Consider the following 10,865-nt stretch of genomic DNA (forward strand, 5'->3'; position numbering starts at 1 on the left):
GGGTCCCGGCACCGCCGCCCCGCGGCAATAACGGAGGAGGGTCCGCCGCAGGGGTCCGGCTCCGACCCGGCGCGGGGCCTGCGAGAAGCCGGGAGACGCTGGCAAACTGGATCCTCCCGACGCGGCGCAGGCGGGGGAGGGGCCGGAGGGGTCTCCAGGGGAAAGCGCCACCGCGTCCTTACCGGGAAGCTGTCCGGGCCGGGGGCGACTGCGAGGCGCTGCGCTGCGGAAGCCGAGACCTGGAGAGACCACCGGACCCGGAGCCGCCGGCGGAGGAGGGGCGCGGGGCGGGGCGCGGAGCAGCCACACCCCGGAGGGCCCCGCCGCCGGCCGGGTGCACGCCCTCGCTGTGCCGAAGACGCCCGAGAGGGATGCAGAGGCGGGAAGTGACTTGTCTCCACCTGGACGTCCCACAAGTAAAACTACGCACGTGCTAAACCCAACCCGTCATCAATCAGTGCTTCCTGTGAGCCCCGCATGCTCCCGCGCGCGCAGGAGAACCTGCTCCTGGGCTTGAGTTCTGACCCGTCAGTACTGTCTGCTCACACCATCCGCCCGAGCACCCTGCGTTAGGCTTAACTCCCCGCCCCCTCCCGCCCATGCACCCACCAGTCCTTGTCCGTCCTAGCCCTCCCTTCTGTTTGAGCCCCGGTTAGGCCTTCAGCCTCCCTCATCTAAAACAACTGACGGCCTCACAACGCGCTTCGACCTCCCCTCTCCCCAGACGGAGCCTCCCTCAGCCCCTCCTCGAAGAGCCATCTGCTCCTGTCTCTCTCTGCCCTGCTTTGAAGATTCCCTCTGCCTACCGGATGGCATTCAGACTCCTTAGCAAAATACCCCATGCTCTTCGCAGTATGCCCTGCTACCTGGCTGCCCGTCTCCCCACCCACCTCTCCAGCCCCATTCAGCTGCCCGGTTCGCACCCTGAGAGGGGGATCCCTGCCTGCCCAGCACTATTGTGTGCTCAGGTTATCCAGTTCAGGCTGAGACACACTCCTGACCAGATTCTAGATTCTCATAGAAATCAGGTCTGTCATCGACTTGCAGACAATTCTCACCTCCTGTCCGCCTGTCAAACCATTAGCCCACCTTTGTTGGTGGCCAGCTTCCCTGGGGGAGTCAGCGAGCCCCTCCTCTGAGCGTGTGCAGCATTTGATGCCCTGAGATGGTGTGAGCCCGGAGTGCCTCTCCTCAGGACTCAGAGCTGATCTCACCTTAGCTGTTCTAGCAGCCCCTGTGATCACCTGTCACTGACCAGATGGATGGCAATGTAGGTCTCAGGTACACCTTATCGGCTTTCCAGTCTTCAAGCTGCAGAGCATTAACCCACCATACACTGGTAATGACTGTCCCTTGCCCTTACTCTGGAGCAGTGTTTTCTTGGGCCTCAATCTGAAGCACACTTATTAGGGTTTTCCTTTTCAGAGTTACCAAATGTCAACTGTGGAAAGCATCTGGGAACCTCACTGGACATTTTCCTGTCCAGGGGAGAGTTGTTTGCCCTTGATCAGGTCACTCTTTACTTATGGGACAGTCAGTTCCAAGCCTCTGCTTTCACTCTCCTTCCCTCCCTGAGGAAGCTGTAATCCTCATGTCTCACTACATACGTGTTCATTCCCCAGAAGTCCAGGCACGCTCATCCCACCCCCCAATACAAACAGGCCATGCTCTGTGTGAAACAGAAACGTAGCTAGCCCTCGGCTGCCGCAGAAGACGGTGGCCCCCTCCCAACTCTCCTCTTCCCCTCCTCCTCCTGGGAAGTCCCTTCTCTTCTGTTGCCTCTAACAAAGCCAGGTGAACAGGGAAAACACCAAGAAAGAAAACCTGACAAAATCTGTGGCAAAATCATAGTTGTTCCCAAATATCCATTCTCACTTTCTACCTTCTCATAGTAGAACTCCTGAGTTTTACCTGGGCACAAGGTTGCCCAAATAAAGATAACATTTTAGTTTCTCTTCCAGGGAAAGGCAGTCATGTGACTAAGTTCTGGCCAATGGGATATCAGGGGAACTGCAGATTGTCAACTCAAGAGTGGCACCTTTCAAAGTAAGGGACACTCCTTCCCCTTTCCTTCCCAACTTACTGGAACTTGGACATAGGGTGGTAGCCCATCTGGGTTAGAAGGAACCAGGTCCCTGGACAACCTCAGGTATCAGAATCTTACCACAATCACCACCCTTACCGACCAGCTTGGACTTTTAAATGAAAGAGAAGTTGGGCTGGCTGGTTAGAGCGTGGTGCTGATAAATAAAAGAGAAATAAACTTCTACTTTGTCTCTGTTAAAGCAACCAAATCAATATCCTAACAAATGAAAGCTACTTACAAGATTTCTCCCACTTTGTCTGAGGCCATCCCAGGAACCCAGGCCCACTGTCCACATAGCTTTTCTGATTTTTGGAGGAGTGACAACTTCTCACACTCCCCTATCCACTGAGTCCCTGAGAGCTTCTCAAGAACAGGATGCCTATCTGTTATTTCTGATGAATCCTCTGTGCCCAGTACAGTCTTGGTAACCTGGGAGATCCTCCATAGGTGCTGTGGACTGGCTCAGTGCCAAGAGTGGATGGGCTGCAGGGGCAAGGAGAGGGAGAATGCCTGTGTGTGTGTGTGTAAGGTCTCTCAGGCCAATGTAAATGATTTATGTAGTATTTACACTCTCTGTTAGCTTGGGTTCTCCAGAGTACATGAAAAGAAAAAAAGAACACACAGCAATACAGCAGTGCAAAGTAACCAACTCAATGAATCCTACATCGGGATGAAACATTTTAATCTGATGGTAGCACGTAACGCTATACAGGGAGCACTCACAGCTCCAAGAGTTTCCTTCCAGATTATAAGGAAGTTCCCAGAAATAACTAGCTATGCTACAGCCCAGTCCACTGACTGGGAAGGAGGAAAAGTAGATGGGAAGAGCATCATGGTCTGCCCTCGTGTCACTCGTAGATCCAGTCCCGAGCACAGCTCTTATAATCCACCAGTTCCTCAGGGCGAAACCACAAACCGATCTCCTTCTCTGCACTCTCCACAGAGTCACTGCCATGAATAATGTTCCTGGTAGGGAAAGAGAAAGCCACATCACCAAGGCCAGAAGGATTAACTGCCCAGAAGCCCGCTGCCCTCCCATTGCAGACAGCCTCAGCCATGCATCAAATGGTATACTTGATTTGATGGTACATTAGACCACTGTCAAAAGAAAAAACCCATGGCTGCCATTAACGTAAAGATGAAGAATGTCCTCCCTGCATCTAGCCCTCCCAACAACACTGATGCAAACAGTGAGAACCTTCAGGGAAGACTTTGGCTGGCAAAGTGTGTTATATCAGGTTCTAAATTCTCGGGCCGGCCCGGTGGCGCACTGCTACAGTGCACCGCTTGGGAGCGCGGTGGTGCTCCCGCTGAGGGTTCGGATCCCACATACAGACCGGCCGCTCACTGGCTGAGCGAGGTATGGGAGCAACACCGAGGGTTGCGATCCCGTTGCCGGTCCCCGGTCCGGTACGGGCGCGACACTGAGGGTTGCGATCCGTTGCCGGACACGAAAAAAAAAAGACGAAAAGGAAAAAATAAATAAATAAATAAATAAAAATAAAATAAAATAAATTCTCAACAGAGGCACAACCTCAGTGATGATGACAACCAAAGGCAGAGAGTCCTCAAAGCCAAACACCAAGGAGGAAGGAGGAAGACAATTAACTCATTTAAAATTGAGGACTGGCCAGTTAGTCAGCTGGTTAGAGCGTGATGTTGTAACACCAAGGTCAAGGGTTCGGATCCCCAAACCAGCCAGCTGCCAATAAATAAATTAAATAAATAAAATTGACCTGTATATGGTATCATGTCTATCTCCAGCCTCAGAAACCGAAATTCTTGTGGCAACTAAGATTTTGGAAAAGGGTAAAAAACACCAAATCCCACCTGCCAACTTGAATGCAAAAGTCCCCACGGATGGTCCCAGGCTTGGAGTCTGCAGGGTTGGTCTCCCCGAGCATCACTCGGCCTGTCTTCACAACATTCAGCCCCTCCCAGACCTCCAAGGACAAGAGAAGATATGGTCAAGGAAGAAAACCAATCTCAGCAGAGAATTTGGCAACTATAAATTCAAAAAAAGAAAAATAAAAAGGCCTGTTAAGATGACATTCAAAGCACAAATTCTGCAAGTGGGTAAGGGAGAAAAAAAAAAAAAGACATTGATTTATTGAATAAATATTTGTAGAGCATGTACTTGTTCCAGCACTGGGAATACCAGTCTTCCTGTCCTTACTCTTGCCTTTCTACAATCTGCTCTCAACAAGGTAGCCAGAGCAGCCTTTTTAAAATGCCAAGTGTAAAACCTTCCATAGCTTCCCAACACTCATGACACGCATGGCCAACACAGCCCTACATGATGTGGCCTCTGCCTGTGCCTCTGAACTCATCTCACCCTAACTTCTCTCACCCACCAGGCTTCAGCCATCTCAACCTTCTTTCTGTACTTCAAAAAGGCAAGCTCATCCCCACCAAAGGTCCTTTGCACATTGCAGTGGATTGAATCGTGTCCTCCCAAAACTCGCTGAAGCTTGAATTGTGTCGCCCAAGTTTTATGTATTAGAAATTTAGCCCCTACTGTGACTGTTAAGAAGGTAGGAGATCCTATTATGGTAATTGAAAGGTGGAGCCTTAAAGAGATTGGATCGTAGAACCGCACAGTAGTGAATGGATTAAAAATGATCATCAAGGGAGTGGTTCTGAGGGCTTTTTAAAAAAAGAGTCTGTCTGTCTCTCTCTCTCTCTGCTCTTTCTGCTTCCACCATCTTGCAATATGACACCCCTGGGTCACTGTCACCACCACCAGATGGACTTTGGACTTCCCAGCCTCAGAAACTAGCCTCAGAAATGAGGGCTTTTTAAAAAAAGAGTCTGTCTGTCTCTCTCTCTCTCTGCTCTTTCTGCTTCCACCATCTTGCAATATGACACCCCTGGGTCACTGTCACCACCACCAGATGGACTTTGGACTTCCCAGCCTCAGAAACTGTAAGCAATAAATTTCATTTTCTTCATAAATCACCCAGTTCAGTGTGCTTTGTGATAAGCAACACAGAACAGACTAATGAACACATGCTGTTTTCTTGTTTGGGAATGTTCTTCACTGTGATTTTGTGCACAGCTGGCTCCTTCTTGTCATTCACATCTAAGCTCAAGGGTTGGCTGGTTAGCTCAGTTGGTTAGTGCACAGCCTTAAAACACCAAGGCCATGGGTTCGAATCTCCTAACTGGCCAACCACCCAAACAGACCTGAGATTGAAAATCACACTCCTAAGACTGAAAATCCATCCACTCTAAAGGGATCATTTGCTATCACATCGTACTATTTCATTTCTGTGCTTATTACTAACCATTAGCTGATATATATTGATATATATATATATAGATAGATAGATAGATATACACACACACACACATATACATATATATATATATACACATATTATATACATATACAATATATACATATATTTATTTAATTTAGTTTCTTTATTGTCTGGCCAACTCCTTCAAGAAATATAGGCAAAGAAAACTATGAAAACGGATACCGATTTTGTCTCATTCGTGACTGTATCCCCAGTGTCTAGAAAAGAGCCTGGCACAAAGATGACAAGAAACACATACTTGGAGTAGTACTGCGAGTACCCAAGAGACTATCTCCCTGCCCTCCAGAAGCTTCCAATTGGGCAGATCTCTCTGGATCTCTCCCAGTCATGGTTCTTCAGATCAGCCAATAAGTGCTTCTTGTCTTTGGTAGGTCCTAGAGCTGACTCATATCCTAACTCCAATTTTCCCAGCCCCCATTTCCTCTGCATCAGTGAGGACCTGGCATCAGAAGCAGGAATCACAACACTCACTCTTCTCCACTCCCTACTGAGTCATTCATATCAACGTCCCACACAGATGCACTCACCATGGCAACCACTGGCCCTGAGTGCATGTACTTCACCAGGCCGGGAAAGAATGGACGGTCTTTCAGGTCAATGTAGTGTTCCTTGAGAAGGTCTTCAGAAGCCTAGTCCACAGGATACAGAATGAGAATTGGCCCTGAAACTACCTAAGAACCAGCAACTAGTCATTCCACCTCACCCATCCTGCTATTTTAAAACGTGAGCTCTCAACTCACTGATCGTTATAACCCAATTCATTTTCCACACTACCAGAGGGGAGCAGTGACAGGGACTTAAAAAGTGTTTCTGCAGTTTTGAACCAATTTTCCTCCTATTGGCCTTGATTGATCAGAATGAAACCACAGAACATTATAATTAAATTCAGCCATCTCATTTTAGACAGAAAAATTAACAATACAATGAATTTCCATTGCCAAAGCAAACCCCAACTAAAACACTAAAGGGAAGTGAGGGAGGTGGTCCTGGCATTTGATAAGCAGCAAACTGAACCAGGCCATTTCCCAGGGATGCTTCACATTTATTCACATGATAAAGGCCCAGTGTGCTGACCATGCGATTCCCATAGGTATGTGCAAACCACTCAAAAGTGCATGACATTTAGCAATAAATAATTTTGCTGAAGAATGAATTAGAACTTCTCATACTGCAGGGCTGGTATATGGGAACAAATCAAGTTAGCGAGAGAGCAAACCATCTGCTTAAGTTTCAGCTCACCTTGGCTGTGTTCTCTCTTTGCCACTGCATGTATACTTGCTAGCAGTCTAAAAGCATCCCTTAGTTTTTCCAGTTCTGAGGTACTGCATTGTATGAGGCATACTGCACACTTACGGATACACAAATGTGGAGATTAGCTGCCAAGAAGCCCATCCAGAACATCCTATCATTCAGCTGTTGATCACTTGCCAAAATAAGATTACATAACCACGTGATCACTCCATGGTAAGGATCCACCCTTCACCCTGTCCTTTCCTATCCAACTGGAAGACTTTTGTAGCAGTAATCTCCTTACACACACTGACTTGGCCTTCCCTTACCAGAATATTCTTTTAATTCTATTAATTAGTTCCGTTCACAATTAGTATGCAAAACAGATCACGGCGGGGCGGATAGGGGAGTGGAGAACCTCAAGTTTTCCCTTGCCTCCCACCTCCATACCTGATTTAAATGACCCTTTAGAGTCAGCTATCTCTTCTTCCATCCTTCACCAAACCCATATCCTTGATAGGAAATTCAGCATAAGTGAGAAAAACGTCTACACTTAGGTGTCAGAGAGACCCAAGTTAAAATCTCAGCTGCATTACTGACTGTGTGCTACCAAGCACATTACTTAATCTCTCTGAGCCTCAGGTTCCTCATCATTAACAACCATGAGAATAGGAATAAGTTTCTCTCTGGGTTGTCATGAAGGCTAGATGAGAAAAGATGTGCCCAGCACATGGTAAATGCCTGATCAACAATTCATTCATTTCATTTTACCTTCAAGCCTAATTTAATATGCAAATCCTCTGGAAAGCATTTTTTGTCTAACACCTGGCTCTAACCATTCCACCATGGGCTCCCCTGAGCGTTAACATCAGTCTACCCCCTTTTACATCAAAGAAGTTTTTCTAGGGCTAGCCAGTTGGTTAGAGCACAGCCTTGTAACAACAAGGTCAAGGGATCAGATCCCCATACCGGCCAGCTGCATAAAAATAAATAAATAAAGCAGTTTTTCTAAAACATCACACAGAAACTAAATTGCAAATCAAACTAAATTTAAGATGTTCTAGGAGGAAACTAAATAAATAAATAAACAACTAAAATGTACTGGGGGGTCCAAAGTTGATTCCTTTAATGGGAAAAAATACTGTCCCCTAATTTATTTGATTTGAATTCTCATCTCTTGGATTTGTCTGAAGAAGGGTTCTTGGCCAATGAATCCTTTGGATTTATTGAAAGATTGCTTTGTAAGTGTCTTGCAGGTGTGTCTGCTCTCTGCTGTGTCAGGAAAGCCTCCCCAAAGGCAACACCATGGTTGTCCTTCCATACACCCCTATGGTGTCAAATTTATGCTAGACACTAAGTGGGTGGTAACTGATGACGGAAAGATTTTCTTGCTGGCAAACAACCTGCCTCAAAAAGAAAAAAAAAAAAGGTCTCTAAAATTATCTCTTCTGGAAGCTCAAGACCAGGAACTCAAACAGGCCCAGAACTCTGAGTCAGAAATTACAGTGCTGCAGTAATATGTGGAACTCTGCATTGCTAAGGAGAAAAAGAGACAATTTTCAGAAGTCCCAAATAACTTGGTTTGTTTCAAGATTCAGCCAAGATGCTAGGCCACTGAAGAGTTTCCAGGTGTCAAGACATTTGTGTTCACCCTACTATGGAGAAGTCTAAAAAGGGGAGAGGGGAGAAACAAAGGTTAACCTTCAGCATCCCCCTGTACTACGAAGGAATCAAAATAAGAAGAATGAAGTGCACTTACCTGCATGAGTTTCATACTAACAAGGCGGAATCCCTTCTGCTCAAAACGCTTGATGATCTCTCCCACAAGACCCCGCTGGACCCCATCAGGCTTGATGGCAATGAAGGTACGCTCGTTGCTGGCCATAGTCCTGGGGATAGGAAAAGGGGACTGAAACAGTACTGAGTCTCCTGCTACGTCATTATCCTTCTCAAGTGGATTACCCCATAAAGCTGGTTTAAATCTGTCATGTCAACTCCAAGTCTCTCTCTGGTAAAAACCCACTTCTTCCCCAGTCCCCTCATCTATGAACTAATATCCCAAAGTGGAAAAGGGTCCAAAAGCAGGGGCTATAACTTCTATCCCATTTGATTTAATAAGCTTCTATTAAGCATCTACTGTGAACCCAATACTGTGTTGGAACTAAGGTAAAGGATGTGAAAATAACTCTCAATAATCCAGGTTGAGGAAAAACACTGATGTGTAGCTTTACTAGTGTGAAAGTGATGTCTGATACAAGGCAGTATGAAACAGTTTGACCTACTGCTACAACCATGGTATTGGAACTGGAAGGGGTTTTAGAAAACATGTCATTAAAACCCCCTTCATTTTACAAAGGAAATAAACAGGATAAGAGCACCGAAATGAGCAACAAAATCCCGATTTCCCAACCCTATGCAATATATACCACACCTTAAGATGTAATGAATATTCTTTTTTTTTTTTTTTTTCTTTTTAAAGATGACCGGTAAGGGGATCTTAACCCTTGGCTTGGTGTTGTCAGCACCACGCTCACCCAGTGAGCTAACCGGCCATCCCTATATGGGATCCGAACCCGTGGCCTTGGTGTTATCAGCACCGCACTCTCCCAAGTAAGCCATGGGCCGGTCCAAGATGTAATGAATATTCTAACAAGCCAATAAACGGTGGATTATAAGAGAACTACAGCCATTTGTAACATCTGATAAGGGATGTCATGCTGGAAGGAAGCTTAGAAAGCTTCTATTCCAAACTCTTCCTTTTCCAGAGAATATTGAGCTCGTGACCTGCCCTGTCTCCACAGGGTGAGAAGGGAGGAGGCCCCTCACCTTGAAAAACAACCCCTAATATCGATAGGAGCACCACCTCCTGGCTCCACCTTCCTGTACTTTAGATAATCTCTTATTATTGCACCTTAACACTGTACTCCAGTTTTCTGTTTGTATGTCTGCCTCCCACCGGTCTGTGGCCTGCATACAGGACTGGTTTACTGCTGTGTCTGTCTGTCGTACCTAGCCACAGGGCGAGCAGTCAATCAGTGCAAAGAAAATGCCTTAAATGATGATTGGATATGGAGGGTGATCAGAAGAAAGAAAAGAAAGAAAGAAAAAGAAAGGCCCTTAAATAATAACAGCGCCCACTCCTTGCAAGAAAAAGAGGCAAAGCCCACGGACTGGCTGAAGAACCTACGATGGAGCGCGGGGTAAGTGTGGATTCTCTAGGAGAAAACGGGGCTACTATAAAGAGCCAGAAACAGCCCCTATAAACGCCCCACCACACACATCGATGACACACGCCCGTCATTCATTCGGCAAGCACTACTGTGGGTCAGCTTCGCGCCCAACATTGTACTAGACAGAGATAAATGAGGAACAACGCGTCGTCATGGCCTGATGGGAAAGGCAGCCACGGACAAAGGCGGGTCCACGTGGCGTGGGACGTTCGCTGACAGGTCTGCACCTGTCCACAGGCGCTCCCCGCCGCTCCCTCCCATCCAGTCCCCGGCCCCCGCCCCCTCTCCGAGAGGAACTCACCTCTTCACTAAATCTCTTCACTTCCTCCTCCCCCGAACCCACACCTTCTCCTTTCCTTTCAGGACCTCGAACCCTTCTCACCCCCTCCAGCTGCTTGGGCTTTAACTCCGGCTGCGGCAGCCGGCACCGGAAACGCACTCGGCCCCGGAAACGCACTCGGCCCCCACGTGGCTGCCGGCACCCGCACGCACGGAACGCTTCTAAGCAGTTTAGGCTGCCGGAGGGCCCATTTTTCAGAACACCGCTCGCCCACGCTTCCTCCTGTGAGTAGGGCGGCATTCTAGGGAGCAACCTTTCGAGGTTTAACTTCCGGCTCTGGTTTTTTCAGGCTTTTCCGGCCGTCTGCCTTCCCCTCCCCCGAGGTTCTGTGACTCACTTCCGTCGTACTTCTGTCGGCTTCCCGAGAGGTGGCGCTCACGCTTTGCCTGAAATCCAAACAAGCTCCTGACCTAGAAGTAGATTTTGGCGCTCCCGCTTTCGTGTGTTCATCACTTCTAGCCTGTCAAGCAATAAGTGATTTATTGAGTACCTACTATGTGCCAGGCACTATTCTAGGCCCTTAGCACATGACGCTATGCTCTCTTGGAGCTTCTGGTAGGGTTGGGAGTAAGCAAATTAATATGTAATATATCGTATTATGTTAAGTGCTGTGAAGAAAAAAGCAGGACGGGGAAAATAATGTTGGTCGGGGAAAT

General features: G+C 47.5%; 2 protein-coding genes across 2 annotated transcripts in view; both read right to left on the reverse strand.

The window, feature by feature from the left end:
* Positions 1–300, reverse strand: part of NME2 (NME/NM23 nucleoside diphosphate kinase 2) — a 5,370-nt gene extending 5,070 nt beyond the window's left edge. Inside the window, exon 1 of the mRNA XM_008568295.1 lies at positions 183–300. The gene's annotated coding sequence lies outside the window, so the exon portion shown is untranslated. The remainder of the gene's footprint in view (positions 1–182) is intronic.
* A 2,447-nt stretch (positions 301–2,747) lies between these two features.
* NME1 (NME/NM23 nucleoside diphosphate kinase 1) lies at positions 2,748–10,270 on the reverse strand. The gene is made up of 5 exons (XM_008568296.1): positions 10,171–10,270; positions 8,399–8,528; positions 5,937–6,038; positions 3,917–4,029; positions 2,748–3,052 (listed from the first exon to the last, which is right to left on the reverse strand). Exons 2-5 carry the CDS (start codon positions 8,522–8,524, stop codon positions 2,935–2,937), a joined length of 459 nt encoding a protein of 152 aa, XP_008566518.1. The 5' UTR covers positions 8,525–8,528; positions 10,171–10,270; the 3' UTR covers positions 2,748–2,934.
* Positions 10,271–10,865: the final 595 nt, after the last annotated feature.

This window comes from Galeopterus variegatus, unplaced genomic scaffold, assembly GCF_000696425.1.
Source record: "Galeopterus variegatus unplaced genomic scaffold, G_variegatus-3.0.2 Scaffold395, whole genome shotgun sequence".
NCBI classification, from domain to species: Eukaryota; Metazoa; Chordata; class Mammalia; order Dermoptera; family Cynocephalidae; genus Galeopterus; species Galeopterus variegatus.

What these genes read in the sequence shown, in the direction of transcription:
- NME1 (XM_008568296.1), bottom strand. Translation starts at nt 8,524, where the DNA reads ATGGCCAGCAACGAGCGTACCTTCATTGCCATCAAGCCTGATGGGGTC. An exon ending in CAGGGCCAGTGGTTGCCATG is followed by an intron (nt 4,030 to 5,936) that starts GTGAGTGCATCT and finishes TTGTCCTTGGAG; the next exon opens with GTCTGGGAGGGGCTGAATGT. An exon ending in TTTTGCATTCAAGTTGGCAG is followed by an intron (nt 3,053 to 3,916) that starts GTGGGATTTGGT and finishes TTTCCCTACCAG; the next exon opens with GAACATTATTCATGGCAGTG.